This window comes from Neopelma chrysocephalum, unplaced genomic scaffold, assembly GCF_003984885.1.
Source record: "Neopelma chrysocephalum unplaced genomic scaffold, ASM398488v2 Primary Assembly neopelma1_25, whole genome shotgun sequence".
NCBI classification, from domain to species: Eukaryota; Metazoa; Chordata; class Aves; order Passeriformes; family Pipridae; genus Neopelma; species Neopelma chrysocephalum.
The window spans coordinates 24828341-24853231 of record NW_020897694.1 but is presented as its reverse complement, the minus strand read 5'-3'; the positions used below and the strand labels follow the sequence as shown (position 1 = coordinate 24853231).

General features: G+C 44.4%; 1 protein-coding gene and 1 long non-coding RNA gene across 5 annotated transcripts in view; one reads left to right on the top strand and one right to left on the bottom strand.

The window, feature by feature from the left end:
* Positions 1 to 923: 923 nt before the first annotated feature.
* CLDN10 (claudin 10) overlaps positions 924 to 24891 on the bottom strand; it is a 57911-nt gene continuing 33943 nt past the window's right edge. Inside the window, exons 1-5 of one of the 3 annotated variants that reach the window (XM_027674641.1) lie at positions 16598 to 16864; positions 9769 to 9930; positions 9523 to 9604; positions 1969 to 2076; positions 924 to 1296 (exon numbers count right to left, since the gene is read on the bottom strand). In XM_027674641.1, the coding sequence (XP_027530442.1) occupies positions 1182 to 1296; positions 1969 to 2076; positions 9523 to 9604; positions 9769 to 9930; positions 16598 to 16817 (687 nt within the window). In that variant the 5' untranslated portion in view covers positions 16818 to 16864 and the 3' untranslated portion in view covers positions 924 to 1181. Of the gene's footprint in view, positions 1297 to 1968; positions 2077 to 9522; positions 9605 to 9768; positions 9931 to 16597; positions 16870 to 24891 lie in introns of those variants that run through there. The other 2 variants (XM_027674642.1, XM_027674643.1) reach the window with 2 other exon arrangements.
* Positions 17274 to 24787, top strand: LOC113963496. 2 transcript variants are annotated; one of them, XR_003532840.1, is made up of 3 exons: positions 17274 to 17391; positions 22557 to 22718; positions 23756 to 24787. It is a non-coding gene; the product is annotated as an uncharacterized LOC113963496 (long non-coding RNA). The 2 variants fall into 2 exon arrangements; XR_003532841.1 differs by lacking the exon at positions 22557 to 22718.

Below are 24891 nucleotides of genomic sequence, written 5' to 3'. Positions count from 1 at the left end.
TTGTATCTGATTTTAGGGATTGAGTCTAGAAAGCATTCTGTGGTTAATCTCTCTTTTCATTTATTGACTTGTGCAAATATTCCTTCAAAAGTCATCACATTTCTGTGGACAGACAAAAAAATACTAGCTGAATTTTTGAACTGTTGTAACTCAGGATTATCTAAAATTGTGCTGTTTAGTATTGCCTGCTTTTATTTGGACATGCCTTCGAGCATGCCACTGGCAGAGTAGACAGCTGGCATTGCTTGGGGTTTTCCTTCTCTTTTGTAACCCAGTGGCTTCAAGCCATTCTAGAGCCAAAGGTGTCAAGCAGGAGGGAAGGAAGACAACCCCCTGGAAGTGTCTTGTCACGAGCAGGGCTGAGTGCTGAAGCAGGGCAGGAGTCCAGTGGTACGAAGCAAACGCAGAACAAAGGAGCTGTCTCTGAGCCTTGCTGTGCCCCCCCCTCTCCACCCACCCCGTACTTCCCGAAGGCTGCAGCCTTGCCCAACCTTTGCTCTCCTGCCATGCACACGGAAGGCTGGTGGTCACACATGTGGGCAAGTTCTGCGTAGGCCGGGCAAGACCCTCACCAGCAATGGGTTTTGTTAACAACTGGCCCTGACTACTATCAGTACCTACTCCGGCTTACCCAAATCCTACACTTATTTCCAACCTGTTCCTTCTTATTCCTGTGGCCAAGCTGCATGCTCTTCCACCCTGTGAATACAGAGATGAACTTTCCCACTCCCACCTGTCTTGGTGCTGCAGTTACAATGCGCTCTGCAATTCTGTCACCACTAAGTGGTGAAATATTCTGCCTATTAACCAGTACAGATTAGGGCTGTTTTGTCCAGCACTGAACCCAAGTCAGAGATCATTGCAATATCTCAATATGATGTGTGTGATGCCATTTCCATAGGCAACTGACATGACAAACTGAATTAGTAAATACCTCATTTATTTTTTTTCAAGAATGCATCATCAGCTCATGATTTCCAGGTATAAACTTTACAATACCAACATCAGTCTTAAAATATTACATAATAAAATTTACATCAGTATGTAAAAAGCTGCAAGTTAATATTTTTAAAAGTCATTGTCTTAGTGGTAAGTACATTGAGGTTGGGGATGGGGGGAATCACTCTGAATGAAACGTACAAAATCATTTTTAAAACGCTTTGAGTCTTCCAACAGTGCAACTAAACATAAGCGTTCTTGTCAAAGTGCTTTGGTGGGGTTTTGTCTGGGACACTGTTGTGGACCTTTGTACGAGAAGACATCACAGATGTGGCTCCATTATACGCAAATCCTCTCCTGAAAAGAAAATACAACTATTTACAGCTCATCCCACAGACAGGTGGGATGCATCCAGGCATTATAGTAATAAAGCTAGAAGAAATGTAGAGGAAACTACCTACAAATTTCAGGGGAGGAGGCACATTCCTTCTCTGTGTGGTTCCATTCTAGTTTGACATTGCAATTCACTTTTATATAAACACATATCCCTTGCTTGCATCTACGTAAATTAGGGCAGAATCATGAAATACTTGGACTGTGGCAGATCCTAGGTGAACAGTTCCTCCCTCCAGCTGTGCCTCTTCATTATTACTCCTTTTCTGCTGCTGGAGGTCCCACTGCCACCACTGCTGTCCTTCACCTCTTTCACTTTTGATCTGATGATTTGGGATTAAAGAAACTTGTCTGTTCACACCTGTAAAGTGACCTAACCACTTTTCCTACATCAGTGAATGCACTGTTTTCCAGTTGTAGTAAATTTATTCAGAATACATAACATGAGTATTTGCTCTGAGTCAATAACTTTTCTTAATTACGTTATCCTTAAATCCTCTTATTTTCTTTTATCCACACAATCTCTTTCTGAATCTCACTATAAAATGTTTTGGAACAGTAATCAAACCGCATACATACAGGGGGTACAAATGCACTGGTATTGATTTCTTTCAGTATGTACAACTTGTGTTTTACCTTGGAGAATTACTGTTTTCAGCTATTGAGAAGCAGAATATACTGCCACCAATTATGCAGAGTGAAGCTCCAGCCCATCCAATGAACAAAGCTGCTCCTAATTCATACCTACAGGAAGTCAATAAATGTGTTTAACAAAAGAGAGCATGGATTTAACAGATTTTTTTCAGGATAACTGAATTTTATATTTTTCTTCAATAACTTTCCATTGACACATACATTATTCATCACAAAATCAGCAGCTCTGCCATTCCCCCACATTCTTTTCGTTATTTCCCTCTGACTCGGGAGGCAAACTCTGTCCCTGCAGTACACTTGAGCAATGCTTATCTCCCTGTACAGCCAGCTGGGGTGCCCGGCCTTTCTGCATCTCCTCCTGGATTGCTTTGCTGTGGGGTTTCATCATTCTTTGGCCTGTGTACAGCAGCTCCTGTCCCCTTGGAGCATTCACTTCCTGTTGGGTCGCAAACTGGCTTCTGCTGAGCCAGAGACTAGAACTTCTGCCTACAACTCTCCTTAACTTTCCCCTCTGTCTCTCATGATCTCTCTCTCTCTTCCTCCCTCCCTATCCCTCCTGCTTAAAACACGAAGGGTGTTGTACATATATATTATATGCATATGCAATATACATCTACATATCTCCAATATATGCATATACGTATGCAGATGTAAGCAGATGATAACATGAGCATATGCATACATGGGTGCGTGTTCCAGAAACTTTCTGCTTCTCTCATCACTGTGGCTGGATTCTGACTGGAAGACACTGCTTCCCCCCAAACCCATGGACAGAGCTCTGCGTGACTAGCAATGGTCCCCTCTGCTGCCCGGGCCAGCCCCAACCTGCTTGCAGCCAGAAACTGCTTAGTTTGACTTCGAGAGGAGACGGTGGTGCTTTAGGGGTCCACATTTCTAAGACAACAGTAGTAAATGAAGGAAAAGAAAGACATGAGGATAAGATTCTTGTCTTCCCCCTCAGCTCTGAAGCTTCAAGATGAGCAGCAACCTATGGCTGCCACCTCGTCTTCTCCATTCCCCAGTTCTTTGCCTGAGGTACCACTCTTTAAAACACTTTTAGGATGACCTGCATTAGGCTGCAGGCCCAACAGTCTTCGGAATCTTCTATTCCTCACTATTAGAACAGACTGTGTGTCTCTTGCTCCCTCTCTGCTCCCATTGCCCCTTGAGGAGACCTTTATCTCCTCTTGATTCCTGGGATCCTGCACTGAAAACACAGGCCCCTGTTCCCCATTAAGCTGTGGTTATTGGCCAGGTGCTTGTGCTGTTCAGGCCTTTGTTACTAAATTTTTTTTATTTATTGAGCTGTGGTGAGGCAACCGAATAAAAGCCTCTGCTTGACAGTCTACCTGTACATCTGAAAGACTGTGTAGTTGCACTTTTCAGCTAGTTCTGAGCTAGTGCATGGACCCTAATTTTACATTACTGGAATATTTAACTGAAAATACCTGTTAGTTGTCCTACAAAACTTCTACCTTTACAAAGATGGCACTGCAGAAACACTCAAAAATTGCCTGTGAGAAACAAAAATTCACTTTTCCGTGTTTTCTCAAGAGTCTAACCAGAGGTAAAGCATACACTTTTTTAACAACAACTAAGTCGCACAAGGACAAAAAGCTACACTTAGGATATCTGTGCTAGATGCCCTGGATACCCAGGTTTGAGTAACTTCTGATTCAGGGGCTTAGTGCCAAAAAGCAATAGAGACCCTAGAGCTCAGAGGTAGAACACTTCATGAGGGCTTGCACCCTTCATGGCCCCACTAGTGCTTTAGCTTTTAGATTCCTTTTTCATTTTCTGTTTACATCATCGAAGTAGAGTTTTATTTATCATCCTTTGCTAAGTAAAGTATCAGATTCCCCCAAATGTTCTCTATACCCAATGCTGGGGATGAATTAAGTTTAATTTATAAAATATTAGAAATTAACTGTGTAGGTTTAAGTTTAATTGTAATTTGCTTACAGCTTAGCATAAGTGGGCCCTGCTCAAAACTTAATATAGATGAATTTTAAATGAATTCTGTTTGTTAGCAGGAAAGGCCAAGCAGGGGATTAAACAGAGAAAGCCTGGTTATCTTCAGAAAAGGCTTAAGACCCTGGAGGGCCCCAAGGCTGGCCCAAGCCAGAAGAACAATTAATGGCCTGCCCACATGGACAAGGAGAAAGAATCCAATGAGGCCTTAGAAGACTTCACACCATAAATTGCCATTGGATCATGAGGTGTATGCAGGGCACGTGAAGAGTGAGTGAAATCAGGTGCACAGACTGTGAGGGGATAAAGGCCCAGGGATTACTTTGTCTGGGGTCCCTCTCTGGAGACACCCAGCTCAAGGTGCAATAAACCGACTCTGCCTCAGAACCCAGGGTTAGAAACTTTCCTTAACACCTGTGTGGGGCTTAGGCACCCAACCCCCAAATTAAGCTGCTGGAAACCATAGCTCAGCTGACTTTCACCCTGGAAAACTCTGCACACAGTCCTGTTTGACTTCAAAGTCTGCCAAACCTGCAAAGATTTAATTCTATCTATGCTCACATTTTCAACCACATGCTACGTTTTTCACATGACTCAAGGAGATTTCTGTCTGTTCAAGGACTGGGGATTCTCTTATTAGAAGCAGAGATCTACATTAGAGCTTATCACCTAGGATCCCATTATAATAAACATGCAAGAAATACATACAAAGTACAGTTCTAAAAGACCTTCAAGGCACCTCTTTTATCAAGCTGTAATGGCAGATCGAAGGGACTAACTCAGATGTGAGGTAAGCCCCATCCTGGGGATCCCTCCATCCCTACTAGTACTGCCAGACCAAACCTAAGGTATGTGGATCAGGATTAGGCTCCCCACAGAGGTTGGTGCAGACCACGGCGGTGCTGGAGAACACAGCTGGACCAAGGTCCAGGAAGGCTGTTGCAGTAGGAACTTACTTGCCAAGACCATTTGCCTAGAAAGTGGGAAACACAAGTTCGTTTCCACATTTTTATCTAACAACAGTAAATGGTTGGTCAGAGGCTGATATGAGGAAGTTAAGGAGACAAATGGCCATCTCGCCTTCTGAAGCTCTTCAGTTGTACAGAAAAATAACCAAGACTATATTGGATTTAATTGGGTAGAGAAGGGTTACCTGACTGTTGTCTACTAGTTGATAAAGGGGTTCGGCCTTTGTTCTTGGGATTTTTTGTACTTTTTAAGCAACATTTGTTACTGTACCATATATAAACAGGTTGTGCATATGGCCCCTTCTTGGGTGACTGCCACACCACTAGGTTAATGAGTTGCAGAGGTGGCCTAATTGGTCTTTCCTCCACATCCTTAAACAGATAAAGCAACCTTTATGATTTATACTGGTACTTATGAGGAAAACTTCAAATTTGCAATTGCATATAAAACCCCTGTATGGTTCCCTGGATATTATCCAATCTGTCTTTTAGCTCCCGTTCCAACTGACAACACCACAAGTGCAGCCCGCCAGGGATCAATATTGGGCCCAATGCTGTTCAACATCTTCATAAGTGATCTGGGTGATGGGATCAAGTGTACCCTGACTGAGTTTGCCAATGATACCAAACTGAGTGGGGATGATGGGATCAAGTGTACCCTGACTGAGTTTGCCAATGATACCAAACTGAGTGGGGAAGTGGGCACTTCAGAAGGGAGAGCCACCCTGCAGAAAGACCTGGATAGGCTGGAAGAGTGAGCGAACAAGAACCTTATGAAGTTCAAAAAAGGACATGAGTAAGGTCTTGCACCTGAGAAAACATAATCAAGGAACGCAGCACAGGCTGGGATCTGCATGTCTGGGAAGCAGCTCTGTGGAAAGGGACCTGAAGGCCCTTGCCTGAAGGCAAGCTCAATATGAGAGGACAGTGTGCTGCTGCTGCAGCAAAGAAAGCCAACGGGATGCTGCGCTGTATCAACAAGGGTATCATCACCAGAGATCAAGAAGCCATTATCCCACTGTACTCAGTGGTTGTCAGGCCACTCCTGGAATACTGTGCTCAGCTTTGGTCCCTGCTATGCAAGAAAAGATGTGGACAAGATGGAAAGGGTCCAGAGAGGGGCCACAAAGATGATCAGTGGACTGGGAAGCTTGTCACATGGAGAAAGGCTGAGAGAACTGGGTTTCTTCAACCTTGAGAAAAGAACGCTTAAGGAAGACCTTATCACCACGTTCCAGTATTTGAATGGTGGCTACAAAAAAGATGAAGACTCCATTTTACAAGTAGTCACATGGAAAAGATGTGGGATAAGTGGGTACAAATAACCCCTGGAGATTTCGATTGGACCTGAGGACAATTTTTCACAGTGAGAACAATTAGCCATTGAAATAATCACTCCATGGAAGTGGTGGATTCCCCAACATCAGACTTTTTAAAGATTTGCCTGTACAGGGTGCCGGGCCATCTTGTCTAGACCACACTGTTTCTGAGAAAGACTGGACCAGATGCTCCTTGAGGTCTCTTCCAACCTGGCATCCTATAATTCTATGGTATTTCCAGCACTTAAGAAGCCAACCCTAACATCCCATCAAAATCTAGTATTTAAAAAAAACTTACCATATGAAAAAAACCTTACAAACACTGGTACTGCCAGATAAAGAAAAAAAGGAGATAGGCTTTTTTAGAATTAATTTCTGCACTTGCTGTTTTCCCCTTCCCTCTTTATTATTAAAATCTTTGCAGGAAACGCACTCCTCTATTCGTAAAATTCTATGTTTCAAGAATCAAAGTAGTCACTCTCTGAAGTCTGTGGCTGCATATTCGTGAATCACGTACCACTAACAGTGAAATCAACCTAATTAGAGATCACTGGCAGGTCAGGGAGGAGGGCGTGAAATTGATGAAGAGGTTTAGATGTGGTGACTGCTGAGGACCACGAGAATTCACCTGCAGAGAACTGAAAGCCACCTTCAACTACGCTGACCAGGCAGGCTAAAAGAAAGGGTTTTTTTCAGTAATCCAGGGAGGTAGAATTCAGTGAAAGAACCAAAGTACAATATCAGTACAGATAAAAAATATTCTAGTTGTTATATACATTAAGAACACAAAGTAAATTTCAAAGCAAACCAGTGGAAGCTTCATTAGCTGCCAGGAAGGTGGTATACGTAAATGGCATACCTACCTATCAAATCAGTACAATTACCCAAGAGAAATACACGCCATGAATGTCTAATTCTTACGATTCTTGGAAAATTATTCAAATCTATCACAAGGGAGACTTTGTGAACTATGCACAATCCATTCAGAGACAAGAAAGCTGAAGTGAAATAGTTCTCTATATGAGAGAATGGGAAGTTAGTCACATAATTTGGCAAAGGACAAAAAGGATAAAGGGTATAAGAGTTATGTTTGTTTTTTTTTAATTCAAAGTAGTAAAGTGACAAAATAGTTTTCTAAGAGAATCTGTGGGAGCAACACCAGCAAGACAGCAAAACAAAAGCACAGATTTTTCCCAATTAGAGGTGTTTGAAGAAAAATTAAATACATCTTGGCTGCAAGCACAAAGGCATCCCATACTATCCCCAAGACTCTAGGTATGTCATTATGGAGGATCAAGCAATTCCTTTGGAGCCATTTTAAATTGGCAATGAAAACTATCATATCGGGACATAAAGTCTAGCCGAAGGTTTCTTTCTAAGTAAGGTGAGGTTTGGAGTGTCCCTGTGGGTGCCTGTCCTACCTCAGTTAGGTACATAATTCAAACCCAAAATCTCTCAGGAATCAGCCTTAGGCAGGTCTTTGATTCCTTCTGCACCCATACATAGTCAGGGTGCCTTTTCCAAATGCAGAAGGCTGGAGGGAAATTCTGACAGCTGACATGATACTAAATATCTTGTGTCATTTGTTTTCCACTAACAGTATCTCAAGCCTGTCTTTGACACTGCCAGAATAACTTCAGCAGAGAAATGTGCAGTAAAAGGCAAAAGGCTGAAACTCTCTCTCAGTGAAGAGCCAATGCCAAATTTCCACAATATACCAGCAGGGCATATTAAATGCTTCTGCAATGCTTATTAAAGTAGGAGTTCACAGACAGCAACAAAATGCATTATTACAAGATATTTTACACTGGTTGAGAGAGAAAGGAGCTGAATGCCACCATTAGCTTCATCTGACACAAGGTTGCTGCATGAGCTACATGCACCGCAAGGAACTCAAATTACAACTTCTGGCTTTCCTTTCTGCCTTTATCTTTGCAGTTGTCATTATGTGTGCTGTGTTGTTCAGGAAAAAGGTAATTTCTGCAGAGAATGTTTTACTACCTTTAATACTTAAACTGGATTTCTCATTCCTTCACAGCAGAACTCTGCCATGAGGTCTGCCTGCTCTTTTGCAGCAGAGAAGCATAGGAATACAGTGTAGGAAAGGCACTTCTGGCAACAACCATGGTATTGTTCACGAGGAACAGTAAGCCTGATGAATAATTAACTTCTGTCTATATAGCCAGGCTCCATTTTCTTCACAGAACCTCACATCCTTCTTTCTTTTGGAGGCCTTTCAATCCTGTCTTCACTGTACTAAATAAGCAGAAATTAGAGTGGCATTATGGAGAAAAGTAATACGAACCTGTTTTCAAGATAGGAGAAGCAGTGTCAACCCTACAGCAAATGTGGACCCACTTAGTGTTATTTATTCAGACTATTTTTTTCTGTCAAAGAGAAACATAAAGGCTCAGGGTTCCTTACTACGCCTTTACTTGCACCTCAAGGAAATCCTTGCCCTTAAAGAAAAGTTTACATCACGTATGAAGTCAAAACAGGAAAGTCTATGATGCTGTAATTTACAGCCAATGCTTTCAGATTTAGTAGTTAAGGATGTCAATCCAAAATCCAAGCACACGGGTTTGTGAATTGCTGCTTTTGTAGGTCCTGAGAACTTGCTCAGCCTTAAAGGTAGTCTTTAGGGATGCTCATTATTTCCAGTATGGATTCTGCAGTTCTATGAACACTCACTCCCTTAAATTTAATTACTAGTATAGTCAAAGCATTATGTTAGTGCTTATAAGACTGTGGGTTCTGATATGGTTTATGAGTCAAACTTCACTCATCTGGACTTGAAAATACGCCTGCAAAGAGTCCAGAGAGCCTGCAAAAAACTCTTCTCAAGAGGAATCAAGATTGTACACCTTCATGGAAAGCACCTTCTATCAAAAGCTGAAGGTGCTTTCCTTCCCTATCGAATGATGCTCCTAATGAGCACCTCTGTCTTGTGCAATCCTTTTGCTGCATCTCTGGCATAAAGGCAGGCTTCACTCCCAATCAACCCCACCTGTTCTACGGAAGCCGGGCAGAACTCTGCCAGGCCACAGTAAGCCTGGGCACACATATTACAGAGCAATCATTGTACAGGAAAGTGTTTGTTCATTCAATTTCAGCGCATGGTTACTCCAGTTAGGAAATGTGATTAAATAAAACTGCAGTCCGCTCTCCTCTTCTGCCCCAGAGAAGCACCTTCTCTATATCTAAATAGGCTCTGGTGCACAGTAAGAAACTTAAGGTTTACTTGTTTGAAAGATTTATGGGTATAGGAAAGTACTTACTTTTGTGCAACAAAAGAAGGATCAAAGAACTCAGACGTAATCCTGTTTGCATACAGGGAACAACTAGTCATAGAGCACAACCCTGAAAAGCATAAGACAAACTATTCAGTGGAGCCAGCAGAAGAGCTTTGGGCCTGACCCTAAGGTCAACAAAGTCACAGAGAATTGTGTGGGGGTTTCTGTGGAAAAGGAACAGCTCTGGTATGACTTCAAATACACAAACTGAGGGAAATAAAGTATATTTACCAGAAAGTATGAAAATCAGTCCAGCTAAACAAGCTATTTTTGCTTTAGTCTGATCAGAGCCTCCAACTTTCGTACACTTCATCCCAACCAGTCCAAAAATGGCACCGAAGAAACCCAGGCAGACAGCAGAGATCATCAGTCCTCTGCAGGCTTGGATGTAACCTGTTGGGAGAAAGATAAAGGCTAATGTGAGAACCGGGACCACGATGGGTTTCACTATAGTTCCTCTCCCTCTGTGCAGCATTAGGCATTCACTATTGCAAATGAAATCAGACCTTAGCTGGAGTAATGTCACCTTCCCACTGAGTGATGCCCTTCACAGGGCATCATCACCTCAGCCCAGCTTCTAAGGAACATACTATGGCACTCAAGACTCCAAAAAATAATCCCATGGCACTGCGTACAGTATCTCCAAGAGGTTGTACCCACGAGGCTTTGAAGAGCAACTTCACGTGGCCTGCTCAGGGGCTGTCATAGGTTGCAGGGCCACTCTATGCACACAAAGCCAGTCTCACATGTCAGTCTTGTTGTGCGTGTGCGTTGCAGATGCAATACGACTGTCAGTGGGTTGGCAGCAGGGACCCTGACTGGGGTCCTGCCTGGACTTGCCACCGATTTGATTTGGATCCACCAAGAAGGCCTTCATTCCCCAAGGAAGTCGAACATGCTCAGCTCTATGGACACCAGCAGTCCTTCAGGATAAAGCAAATCACTGCCATATTTAAACCTGGACAAATGGCTTGTGGCTGGCTTCAGCCACAAACAATTCTGCCTTGCTGCCTGAGGCTGCTCCGAGTGGGACCTCCCAGGGGAGGGCCCTTCAGCAGGACAACGGTTTGCTTGGCCTCTTCTCCCTTCCAAGAATATCTTGTAATTGAAAGACTGTGATAATTTCGTATCACTGCTTACAGGGTGGAACGCTGCAATCTTACACAGCTGAATAACCATCACAAGATGTTTTTCTCCATAACCCGTTGTTACACATCTCATTTAAAACGAATATGAACTCCCACAATTAGGGTATTCATTCCTTTTGCTTTGATCTCCAGTGGGTGGAAATGTTGAGAGCTAAACCACATTGTCATTGCCTATTACAACAAATTTTACATAATAACAAATAAACAAAAAAAACCCCAAACTCCAAGCCCTGCATAAAAGTCTTTAATAAGAAAATAATATATTAAAACAGGAACTAAAGGACACCTAATGAAAACAGAAGGCAGCAGATTCAAAACAAGAAGTGCACTTTTTTGTATAAGGAAGCTGTGGAACTCCTTTCTGCAGGATATCTGGATGCCAAAGGTTTACAGAGATTCAAAAAAAGACTGGATACATTCACTACAGAGAAACCTGGCTGGCAGGTCCTTGAGATGCAGATGGCTACCACAGACAGTTGACTGCTTTCTGCTATCCTTACTACTGCCCCCTTTAGCCACTGCTGGAGGCATATCAACTCCAGGATATCAACTCCTTGCTTGAACAACATTTAAAACCTCGCACTGATTCACAGATTTGTGCAACAAAGCAATTTGTTGCACTTAACAACCCGTTTTATCAGGCCTACCAAACTTGGGAGCTGTGCTGTCCACCTACTGGCATTTATCTACATCTGCTGGCACACAGATGGACTTCCTCCATTTGTCACACGACTCACATGTCGGAATGTAAGAGGGAAAGAGTCAGTCATTTGTGCAAGAGCCAAGTTTGAAGAAAGCAGCCTTGCTTTGTTAATTTTTGCTATAGGCATGGAAAAGTTGGCTTTTACTACTATAGGTGGTGTTTAATATACTTCTTGTAGCAGACAGGTAAAGCACAAGATGAAGACTGGGAAGGAAGCTATTATTTTTGACAGGTCCAATTTATTGACACTGTTAGTAGCTAATTGACACATTAAAGTGCTGAACCATGAACATATTTACCCTGAGGTCCTCTAAACTTTTATTTATGTCTGAACCTCCTAAGAAAACCAGTAAATATTCACCCCAATCAAAATATCCAGCATTTGCTAGTAACCACAGGGCTGAAAATCAGTTTTTCCTGAAGGTCAATACACGGTTTTAGAATAGGTAGAGGGTAGTGAGACAGCAAGAAATAATTAACTCGCTCACTCAGAAATCATTTTCAATTATAAACAGCATGAGCTGAAGGACTGCTCAGTTCTGCTGAATGAATAACCTTCCTCACTAAATAATTCACCCAACTGGGCAGGCCAGCCACAGCAGGGCTTGTTTCATTTCACCGCAGCAATCAGCCAACCAGCACACATTTTTAAAACATAATATATATTTTTTAAAAATCACAATTTACACCAGTAATGTGGAAGAGCAGAAGCATCAGGAAGCATAAAAGGCTGAAATCAACTTTTTCACCAAATCCAGCCTCCTATTGCTTAGACCCTAGGTTCAAACTATGTATAGCATTTGGCTGTAAGAGGAACTAAACCTCTTTTTTGCTTCCAAGAAAACAAGAAGATTATATTGCTCACTAAGACTTTTAAGCTTGTTCAGCATGGAGAAGAGAAGGATCCAGAGAGACCTTATAGCAGCATTCCAGTACCAAAAGGGGGCCAACAGGAAAGCTGGAGAGGGACTTTTTACAAGAGCATGCAGTGACAGGACAAGGGGAAATGGGTTTAGACTGAAAGAGGGTAGGTTTAGATTAGCTATCAGGAAGAAATTATTTACTGTGTGGGTGGTGAGGCATTGGATCAGGTTGCCCAGAGAAACTGTGGATGCCCCATCCCTGGAGGTGTTGAAGATTGGATGTGGCTTTGAGCAATCTCTTCTACTAGGAGGTGTCCCTGCCCATGGCAGGGGGATTGGAACTAGATGGTCTTTAATGTCCCTTTCAACCCAAACCATTCTGTGATTCTATGGTAATGCAGAAGAGTGTAAAAGGGAGATGCCTATTTCTTCACACTCCTCCACTCAAGACCAAACCCGTCCCTTTTCCAAATGTTTATTGCCTGTATTTGCACCAACTCCTGTAGGAAACTACAAACCACCCAAATGAAGCTTCAAGCGACAAAAAGCCATGCATTTTAAACAGACAAGCAGACAAACATGCATTACTCATAAAGTCATGTTTAGCAGCATTCCAAGAGAAACCTATTTCAAGGTGGTTTTTGTTAGGGTTTTTTTGGTTGTTTTTTGTTGGTGGGTTTTGTTGTTGGTTTTTTTTGTCTTAAACAAATGTGTTTTGTCTTGCATTCAAATTAATCTTGTTAGAGCTTCATCTTTCTTGCCTCACTGCTCTCATACTTGCCTCTCAGGCTTACAAAGAGTTAGGAGGCATTCACATATTCATATCATATGACGCTACGGAAAAAAATATATGCAAAGTTCTGGGGACTGACACTTACACAACAAATGCCTCTGGTGGCATTTTGCAGTCTGCATCACGTGAAGGGTAAGAGGTTGCCTTACAGATACAGCACAGATTCCTTCCAAAAGCACACACCCACTGCTTTTGTCTGTCATTCTAAGCCCTAATACCCTCTTTTAGCTCATAAGTAAATTTTTGTTCAGCTCTGTTTTGCAAAAGGTCATCAGATCCACTGTTGGAAACATGGAAACTGATATGTCCTCTTTTGGAGAGGTGGTTTCATCAGTTAGTTTCCACCTATGACCAGTGGCACAAAAAAGTAAATCCAAAATGACTGTAAGTCCCACAGAGAGGAACAATATTTTTGCTTGTATACAGAATGTGGGGCTGAGTAATTAATGAAGGCTGGTCAAATTGCATAAAGGTGGAAGGGAATCACATACAATTTTCTCTGGAAGCCGTTTGTGTGGAGTGAGGGCCTGAAAGCCATCAGGGGAGCCCTGCTGATGTGCTATCCTACAGCAACCTGGGGAGCACAGTCCAAGCCCACTCCATGATGCAAACCAAAACAAGGATAAAGAGGAACCGTCTCCTGAGCACTCCTGACCCGAACTATGACACTGCTTCTGAAGAAGAAAGGACTTTTGCTGTATTCCACAGGAGAACTCCAGCAACTGGCATAGAATAATAGAATCACAGAATGGCTTGGGTTGGAAGAGATCTTAAAGATCTAGTTCCTATCCCCCCCACCATAGGCAGGCACATCTCCTACTAAACCAGGTTGCTCAAAGCATGGTGATACCCCAATTTTTTTCCCTCCTCGTTTTACCTCCGATCTCCTGGCAGATCTGAGCAGTCTCTCCAGACAAGAAGTACAGCAACACTCAGAGGTTTCTGATTTGACCAAAAAAACATTTCTGTAGAAGAGGAACTGCTCTGAGGCAAATCCTTTCCATTTGTGTGAGGAAGGAGTGGAGAAAAACCACATTTTCGTGGGACAACAAAAATATTACTAGTAATTTCCAGTCATGCCCTACCATTTTGAGGAGACTAACACTTTGTCGCTACATTTATCTTTACAGGGTTATTGTTTCTGCTCACAAACACTTCACTGAATACAGAAAACCAGATCTGCCCTTTTGTGTCTTCTGAGTCCCCCACCTGAGGATGGAGCCAGGAAGTTCCCACATTCCCAATTACAGGCAATGGGATCCATCTTAGACATGTAAGTCTGTGCAAAGAGAAGAGGAGGGAAGGGAGAGGCTACTCGAGGGCTGAGGTAGATTCGGCTTTACGCTGACACACAAATTCTTTAAGCCACGAGTGACGCACTGCAAGCCTGAAGTACGTTCCTGCATGGGGGAAGGGTTAGGGTGAAGAGGGGACCTACACACCCATGGTCAGGTGCTAAAGGATTCTCAGCAGAGCCTGTAAGCACAAGGAGGGGAATTTGGGCCAGGCTACTTGTGGAAAGCACCTCTGCCTGCCTGTAGCTGCCCCTCTGACCCTACCCAGCTTGTCCGGTCTGTGCTAGGGGGGTACATTCCTCTCTCTCCAGCCTGTCTTCCACTTGCATTGTGCCTGGGTACCAGGATCTGGCTCCATAGCATTTAGAGATGCTATTGAGAAACACTGAAAGCCAAGAACTTTCTACTGCTGATAAACAGTCTGGCCGGGAGGATGGGATAGGGCCCTTCCCATGTCCATCTGGAATTCACTTCTGTCCAAAATGAACTGATGACTCTCTCACAGTGCAGAAGGTGCCTCGGAAACTCATTCCTTGGCCAAGTGGAACATGCTACCCAACACACAAGGTTTCAATGTACAAGCATTCGGAGGAAGGGGGGGGTAAGGACTTTGCTATCAAGAGTCTTCTTCTTTTTGAAATTTTAAATGTTCCCAATTCTGCTTACTTTGTAACTATGTTTTTCTTACCCTGAAGACAGATTAACCCAGACCTAAAAGAACAGCTAAACAATAGATTTGGTGGATTCAAAAGGTTACGCATCAGCAATCACTCTGTGCCCACCTGCACACAGAACACAGCTCCTCGCCCATGCCTGGAAACCACATTCTCAGCTGCTACACTTGGCCATAGTGACTGATGTTAATGGAGGCCAGCCAGCAATCCCACCCCTTCAGAGGAACTGGCAAATCCCTTTGCTACCTGGGGCTGGGTGTAAAGAAGATCTGGGGAACAGTACTTCTCCATCCAAGGGAAGTATTCCGCAACAGTGATATTTAAGGTTTGCCTGTGTTACCTTTTTCCAGTATCTTAACCTGTTTTAGGCCTTTCTACATAGAGAGGTTAGAGGTTTTCTGATATTGGTATTAACTTCATGATCACATTAAACCCTGTTACAATAATAAGTTAATGATTAGATTAACAGTCCTTCTTTTCCTTTTAAACAAAACTTTCACACCAAAATTCACACTCAGATTCTAGTGCAAAGGGAGTGTCTGGCCAGACCATGAACAGTAGGTCTGATCTTTTGTGAGTATGAAAGCCACTGGGACACTCTATATTGTATTCATTTCTAACTGCAGAAACTTGGAAAAGGTGCCATAATTCTAGAAACCTTTCCTCCTTCTCTTTATAGTCCCTCCTGAGGCTATAAACCAATGCCATCCACACATCTCCTTTTTCTACCAGCCATAATTAGTGTGGATTTATCAACTAAAAGTTTAGTTGCAAAGATTTTCCACAGTGAACCAATTTCCCAGTACAGCTTCTTTAAAGAGCAAAAATGTTCCCCCTTAACCAGAGAAGAAATGTAGCACCAACTCAGTCTTTGGTTCCAAGCCCTATAGCAAAACTCAGATTTGCTTCAAAATAACACTGCCCTAAAACTGAGGCAAGCTATGAATCTCTTCTGCATACCTTTGCATCCCTGACTGCCCCGAGCTTTTACACTGTCATTTATCAATGAAGCAATTACATCCAAGTTAATAACCGCTTAGAAAAACCAGCAAAAGAACATTAATTAAAACAAAATGACGCCAAGGCTTGTTCTTCTCCACTGACCGTTGCATGGCTGGCAAAACCATAAAAAAGAAGAATGTCATGACAGTCAGAAAATAAATCGGCAAGAAAAATTTGCCTGCATTCTTCTTGTGTCAAATCCACACACACACTCTTGTGATGGAAGGAGGGGGAAAAAAGCAGGTAGGGACAGCAAAAGAGGCCAAAGCCGCCACTTAGGCATTAAACATACTTTCAGTCAGGAGGCTTTGGGGGAAAAAAACCCACTTCCACAGGTGTGTTCAAGCAGCACGCTGCCACCTGCCAGGGCACACGAAGGCACTTGCCCACGAGCCCGCGTGGGAGCCGCTTCCGCCGGGGTTCCGCCGCCCCCGGCCCCGCTCGGCGCCCCGACCCCGCGCTGTCCGCCCGCCCCGCCGGCTCCAGGACCGGCCCGGGAGGAGCCGCGGGGCCCCCAGCTCCCGCAGAGCAGCACAGGGGAAGGTGGGGAGGTGTCGGGGTGGGGGGCAGCGGGAGCCTGACCGTCCAGCGCCAGCATGGATGGGAAGTCCTTGCAGTTGGAGACGCCGGTGGAGTCGGTCACGCAGGTCTTCCAGAGGTTGGCCCAAAAGGTGGCGGTGGTGATGACCGTGCCGTCGATGGTGGACACCTTCCAGTAGTCGGTGGGCAGCGTGGAGGAGACGAGCACCCAGCCCGAGATGGTCAGCAGGAACGCGATGATCTCCGCCGACGTGCTCGCCATGGGCCCGGCAGAGGCAGCGGGCAAGGGCGGGCGGGCGGCGCGGGGCCGCGGAGGCAGCGGCGGAGTCCCAGCGGCGGCGGGCGGAGCGGAGCCAGCGGAGCCGAGCGGGGCGGGGGCGGCGGCCGCGGCCGCCCCGGGCCGCGCAGCCCAATCAGCACAGGGAGCTCCCGGCGCCCCCGGGGCCGCCCCCGCCCTGCCCGAGCCCCGGCAGCGCCTCGGGGTCCCTCCGGCCGCGCCCGGAGCGCTGCCCCTCGGGCGGACCCCGGCGGGGCGCGGGGCACTCCCCGGGGTGGCGATATAAACGAGACCCGAAAATAAACAAACAGCAACGCGACCTGTAATTTGGGTTTAGTTTCCCCGTCCCCTGCAGGTGCGCGTGCAGGGGACGGGACGGGGTGGCAGCAATAGGACAGGTACGGCCTCAGCGTCTCCTCAGTAGCTGCAGGTTTGCATCTCTTTCCGCATGCTGACGCCCCCCTGCCCCCCCAAAAAACATCTCTGCCTGGGAAATGGTTTTGAGGAATGCTTGTACAGTACAGGTGTGCTGAACGTATAGAGTGCTCCGTACAAGGAGGTAAGCTTTTGAAACGCATAGCGAGGTATTTTAATCCTCCGAATTTCAGCTGGCCCCCTGTTATTACCCGGCTACAGACGATACAGCGTTTAATACCTGTTTTTGTAATTTGAGGTGATGAACTTGGGATTTTCTGCCTCAGTTTTAATGCACTGGCATTCGAGCCTAAATCTCGTAGGTGTAGAGTTATCCACAGCGGTTTCACCTCCTGTTTGAAGCTGTTTACTTTCCACATCAGTAGTATATTTGCTATTGATGTGGAAAGTACACTGCCGGTCTTTACTTTCCTCCTATTTATTTCAAAACTATTGTTACATTTTCTAAACCTTTTTGCCAGATGGGCAATCATTGGAGGATAAGAAGCCACATTTGCATCATTATTCTTCTGATGAATGGTCTTTGGTTCTGCCGTGGGGACACAAACCCGGATGTAATCACTTACAGACATATATTCAAAAAAAAAAAAAAGGAAAAAACCCGAGTTAGGTATACCCTTGGGTGTGTGTCAGAACTCAATGGGAACGGGGTGTTCGTTGATCTGTTAATGCCCCAGCAGGATAAAAGGGGGTCCACAGACGCATTTACTGACGTACTGGCTCTGCCTGCTCTCTGCCTCCTTGGTACCCTCCAACTTGCAGGTGACGCACAGAGGCATTGGCAGAGACGAGGGAGAGGGGAAAGCAGGCAGTAGGCTTGTTTGCACAGCAGCATTGGGTATGGAATATGCTACAGCTCTGTTCAACCTTTGTGCCAAGATGCCTTCTCTCCTCAGGAGGAAAAAGAAAGAGAAAGGGTCATGAGGTGGGTGAGCCAGCCTTTTTTGTGGTGTCAGAAGAAGCCAGAGCTCACTTTGGGACACAGGGAAGTGCTTCTGAGTTCAATGAACAGGGACATGACCATAGATCCAAGTCACATCTCTATGATGTTATGATCTACTTATCGTAGGGCATGGCAGCAAAAAGGAAAAAGAAAAGAAAAAGATTTTTGAATATTTTCCTCCATCATGGCACTTTGAGATCTTGCAGACTGGAATTTTGGTGGTGGTGGTAAACTAGGCCAATCCAAGCTATCAGCTGGGATCTAATTCAGTCTGCAGTAGGAGTCTTGAGTCCAAGCCTGGGTCGTCATGCTTTCTTGACATGGGGAGCTCACCTGTTCTTTTATTGATAACACTGCTTTGGTTGGTGAATACAGGGAGTGGTGTCTGGGCAAATGTCGGTCAGGGCCCATCAGGAGTTTTTGGTGTGCTGCCACACCACAACCAGAAGGCTGGAGTCAGTGTTGAAGGATAGAAACACAGCCAGGATACTTCTAGGCCTGAGTCTGAGCCCCAGGGAGGAAGAGGAGGAGGAAGAGGAGCTTCCTGACAAGCATAGGTATCCCTTCCCAGAGGGGCTATGGGAGCAGCAGGCTGGTGAGTAACCCTGCTAAAGGTGGGTAGCCCTGCTGAAGCTGCTGTAGACTCTGGCTGCGATGTCCAACAACCAGTTCTGCTGTCCCAGACCACGCTGCTTTCAACAGAGCTGGACTAGCTGCAATGTGCAGTATGGATCCATGGGGCTCTGATGGCCACCTCTCTGCTGCCAGGGACTTCAAGGGGAGCACCTGCAGGTGGCTTAGGACAGATAAAGGTAATTCCACCTCAGACCCAGTCTCTGCCTGTCAGCAAGGACCTTTCAAGCAGGGCGAATTTATATGCTCATTCCCTTGTAAACCCTGTTTTATCCAGAATGTTGTAAAGTGGCCTCAGTGTACATGAGAATCAGACTTGCTTCACAGAAGCTTTTTACTCCTGACACTGTTGCTTTTGAGGGTGTTCTATGTTACTAGTCCAGTTGTTACCATCTTTCTCATCTAAAATCAAAGCAAGATAAAACCAAAGCTTCTGATCTTATTTGTGGTGATGTAAACCCAAAATGACATAGTGCAGGGCTGAGCATTTGCCCCAGGTTGAAAAGTAGGGGAAATTGCAAGAGATACTCTTCCCTGGTGGCATTTTGTTTGTGCTGGCTGGGATCTGCAGAGGTTAGAAATTGCAAAATATTCTTCTGTGAGGCTGTGTTTCTCCCCTTATCATATGTTCAGCTTCTTTCTCTTATACAACTGCAAGTCCCTCTGTTGTGAGCTTAACTCATACGTTTTTCAGGGAACAATGGTCCCTTTTCTCCTTGTTGTTGTGGTAGGAACTTAACATACCAACGAAGACATGCCTAAATCTCCCTTCAACCTGTCTTCCTGCCATCATAGCTCTGGCTTTGGATTTGCTTACTTGGCTTTCTTAGCTATTTATATCTAATGTAGTAGAATGAAAGACTTGGACTTTGCTTTGGGTTTTTTGTTGGTTTTTTGGTTGGTTCTTTGTTGTTGTTGTTATTTTTTTTCTTTTTATTTTATTGTTCCTGTGTTTTGGGACAAGGTATGACTTGGGATTTATTTTTTTTTAAGTTCCCCAGACCACTGTGGGACTGATTTCTGTTCTTTTCTGTACATAAGTTGATCAGGTCATTGCAATAGCACAGGTTTGTGCTGGGTCATTTGAGTGTGGGTTTTATTCCCTTAGACTGGGTGAGAAAAGTGCTCATGTCTTTTGGTAAGAAAACCAACCCTTGTGGTTCATTTTTTGTGACAAGTTTCATTGACTCTTGGTCATAGAAACAGCATTTTGGGGGGCAATATTAATGAGTGTTTAGAATAGACTATTTCAGTTGGAAGGGACCTATGCTGATCATGCAGTCCGACTGCCTGAGCAGTTCAGAGCTGACCAAAAGTTAAAGCACGTTATTAAGGGTATATCCAAATGCCTCTTAAACACTGACAGGTTTGGGACATCAATCACCTCTCTTGGAAGCTTGTTCCAGGGTTTGACCATTCTCTTAGTAAAGAAGTGTTTCCTAATGTCCAGTCTAAACCTTACCTAGTGCAGCTTTGAACCATTCCCAGGGAGATCAGCATATCCCTCTACACTTCCTCTCCAAAAGAAGCAGCAAAGAGCAATGGGGTTGACCCTCAGCCTCCTTTCCTCCAAACTGGACAAGCCCAGAGTCCTCAGCCACTCCTCATAAGACATTCCTTCTGCCCTTTCACCAGCTGTTGCCTTCCTCTGGACGCATTCAAGGACCTCAACACCTTCTGAAATTGTGGGGCCCAGCGCTGCTCACAGCACTCTGGGTGAGGCCACACCAAGGCTAAAACAGTGGGATAATCACCTCTTTTCACTTGCTGCTGACGCTGTGTTTGATGCACCCCAGGATGGGATTTGTCCTCCTGGCTGCCAGGACACACAGCTGACTCACATTGATCCTGCTGCCAACCAGCACCCCCAGATCCCTTTCTGCAGGGCTGCTCTGCAGCCACTGCTCTCTTGATTTGTACTTGTTCCCAGCATTACTCTGTCCCAGGTGCAGAATCCAACATATGGGCTTGTTAAATTTCATCCCATTAATCATAGCTCAGTGCTTCAATTTATCCAGATTACTCTGCAAGACCTTTTGTCCCTCGAGAGTGTCAACAGCAACTCTCATTTTGGTATTATCAGCAAACTTGCTGATGGTGTGTTCAAGTCCTGCATCCAGATTGTCGATAAATACATTGAACACGTCTGGCCCCCAGGACTGAGCCCCCAGGAGCACTGCAGTGACCGATCACCAGCCAGAAGTAGCCCCACTCACTACAAGCCTTTGAGCTCTGCCCCTCAGCCAGTTCTTCACCCAGCACACCATCAACCCATTCATCCCACAGCTGGACGAGTTGTGCAGAAGGGTGATGTGATGGACAGTATGAAAAACTGACTGACATACAGAAAAACTACATCCACCATCTTCCCTTCATCCACTAGGTGGGTGGCCTTATCATACAAGGATATGAAATGAGTTAAACGAGACCTTCCTTTTGTGAGCCCGTGTTGACTGTGCCTGCATTGCATTGTTCTTTAAATACCTTTCAACAGTATCTGGTGTGATCTTCTCTGTAACTTTTCCAGGAACTTAAGTTAGACTAACAGGTCTGTAGTTCCCTGGGTCTTCCCTCACAGCCTTCTTGTAGATTGGAGTAACACTGGGAGCTGTCAGTCAGCAGGGACCTCCCCAGACTCACCAGATTTTTTAACTACACACCTTTTACAAATCAGAATGGAATATTAATAAATAGTTGTGTTTTTTGTAATGTACAAAAGTTTATTGTATTGTCATGTACAGAAGAACCTTTCAGAAAGGGTTTTGCTTGCAGTCTGAAATACAGGATATTATTTTAGGTCTTCCAGGATCAAAATCACAAAGCAATTGTTATTGCCTCATAAGTTAAACACCGGATGACAACAGCATTTGTTCTGCAGCCAGGATAAGCAGGCTAGGGTCGTTATGCCTTTGTCCCAGAGTAATTTTTCTTGTAATTTTACTATGCATAGGTTGGGCAACTTGAGACTCTTTCCTGGCTCTGCCATGTTATGATTTCCAGGGTGCCTAGAGCACTTGTGCAAAAGGAAAAAAACCCAACTTTGTTTTTCTATGGCTGAAGGACAACTTCCTTGTTTGCTAGGGTTTCCCTGAGAATCTGAATATTGAAAAGGTAAGGCAGACATGTGGGGAACATAGGCTTGTAAGAGTGTCATATCTGGGCGAGGTCAGGTCTGCTGTCAGCCATAGATCTGGGGAATACACCTCAAATTGGTGTGTACATTAGAGGAGATTAACACAACTGTAAATGAGGAACTTGCACAGTGTTCTGCATTGTGCAGAAAAAAGTGTTGCCTAAAAATTGAGCAACTAGATCCTCTTCCCCAAAGGAGAGTAAACAAAGGAATGTTTCTGTGTCACCTAAAAAAAAAAAAAATCCCTCAGAGTGGGAACATCAGTTAATAATCACCAGTCCTTGCTGGGGTTGCCACTTTGTTTTTCTTAAGCAGTGAGAAATGGAATTAAATTAAATTACTGCATGTCTCTTGTAAACTGCCAGGACAAGAATGATTTTAAGCTATGTGGCTCATATATTACATAACAAAAAGTAAAAAATTAATAGGAACTGACAATCTAGAGCATTTTAAAGGAGTGAAAAATTGCATTCCACGAGCCAATAAACTTTCCCCTCTCCCATTCTGTTCAGCGCCCTCAGACATTACAGACTTTGTTTCTTGACGCTGAGATTAATGCATTGTTTCTTTTTTTTTTCAGCTCGCCTTAATTCTGTTGAGAAAAGCCTGTGTTGTTCCCTGAAAGTTCGTAATACAATGCTTTTAAAAATAGATATAACCTGTTTAACAAACTCAGCAGGAAATGTGAAGAAGTGCATCTCCTACTTTACTGGAGGTGCATTCCACCTGGCCAACAGCACAGGTGCAGCTCTCATCCTTCAGAAGTGGCCTCCACATCAAATTAAGTTTTGCTAAACACAGGCAGGTCACAGTGGAAAGGAAGGAAACCTCTGACAGATTTTTAGAACTTGTGGCCATATGTAGTGCAATTTAGAAAGTGTTTGCAAAATAAAAGTATACTGTAACAAATGGAATTTAAAAGGATTTAATTGTGGTGGGAGGCAGATAAGCAAAAGTCTCTCTAAAGTAGCTAATGTTCAGAAGCAATCCTTGCCATTGAGCCATAAAGAGAAAGAAGTTCAGTCCTGACCAGTGTCTAAATGGCAAGAAGGTGTTGAGATCTTGATGTTCTTGGAGCGGGAGCATTTTCCCACTGAGTGTGTCCTCTGTCCTTGTGTACCATAGCTGGTCTTTGCTGTTTCTGAGTACCTGGTGGTTCTGGGCACGAGGAGTCTGTTGTCTTCTATGGGAACCAGAATAGCTCCCAGCTGGAGGACTCACAGAAGTGGGAGCTAACCCTCTGGGGGGAGCACAGCAAGGGCAAGGGGCACAAGTTGGAAGGTGGGAAATTCCCACTAGATATTAGAAAAAAATTCTTTACTGGAGGGATGGTCATGCACTGGAGCAGGCTGCCCAGAGAGGCTGTGGGATCTCCCTCCTTGGAGGTGCTCAAGACTTAACTGGACACAGCCCTGAACAAGCCCATCTGATTAGACATGTTTTGGACTAGATGACCTCTGGAGGTCCCTCCTAACCTGACTTATTCTATTACCCTGTGATTTTGTTACCTCACTGGAGCAAATAGAGTAGCACTGGGATGCATTTGGCTTATTATAGCTCTAAGTGGCACCCCGGTGCACTAATGATTACAGATTATATGTTATGCTCAGAACATAATTCCATGTGGTCCCTTCTACCCTGTTATTTAGCCCACATGCTGATATCTTCTTTTCATGGATATGTGTATTTCAGATCATAACAGCAGTACATTTAACTGCTTTTTCAGTTAATTACACATAGGGAAATTTTTCCGCAGCCATCCTATTTTTATTTTTTTAGGGTGCCTCTGGATATGCTAAAGAAAACCCAAAGCAGGGAACATGACACAGAGACCTTTAGCTCTGCTGGTGTAATACCCTTCCCAAGACAGCAGAGCAGGGATGAGAAGAAGAGACAAGCTTCTGGAAAAGAGGGACTCATTTCCCAAGTGGATGCAGGAGCAAAGCTGCTAATTGTGTGCTTCAGCTAATAGGGGGTGGCAGCAACCAGAGACAGCAGTCGAGGAAATGTGAGATTACTGGCAAAGGCCCTGGAGCAGGCAGAAATAAGGTGCAGAAGAGCATGAATGAAGGGTGATAACTTACCATGCTCTTTCTACTTAGCCCTGCTTATGTGCAGCCTAGCCCTCAATGCAAATTTGTCCCAGTTTCCAGTTTGGAGGAACGGAAGACGGGTGAAGGTGAGCATCTGCTTATACCTTGCCACCAGTATCTCTATCTGCAAGGAAGCTCTTCCATATGCCCTGCTCCTGTTCCTCTCCCCAGTTCCTACAGCAGCTCCTTATTCACTCAGGGAAGGGTTGTGCCATGAAGAGGGCGTTGTGGTTTACTGTCCCAGGCCCCACTGTTTATCAGGCACCAATTGTCCCAGCTGGTGGCATAGAAAGATTTAATTTAACTGAGAGCATGAAAACCACAACCTAGAGCAAAGCAGCTTCTGTAGTGCAACTTAATTTGAGAGCAAATGGACTGGGTTCAAAAAAGGTCGTGGTGACAAAGTGGAGTTAAAAGCTGGCTTAGATCAACATGCTCAAGCAATTGAGAAACAAAGGGAATAAGGAAATAACATGTGACAGATTCAAAAATCAATAAACAGGTTGCGGTTAATGTGCATTTGATCTGTCATCAATACTGCTTCTTTTGATCCTGCTGGTTTGATTTGGTCTCTGAAGTGGTGTGTATATTTGAAAGAGAAGTGATAGCCAGAGTGGCTTGACGGAAGTGGGTAAAACCCTCCAGCAAAAAGGGGGATTGCCTCCAGGTGTAGAGGCTCTTGGATAAAATCAAAATTAAATCTGCTGAGCTTAAGGAATTGCAACTGAAAATGGCAGTAATGAGCTCTGAGGAGAAAAAGAACACCTTAAAAACATGATGTCAATGTCAGCATATTTTGTGCTGAGGGACATGATTGAGTTC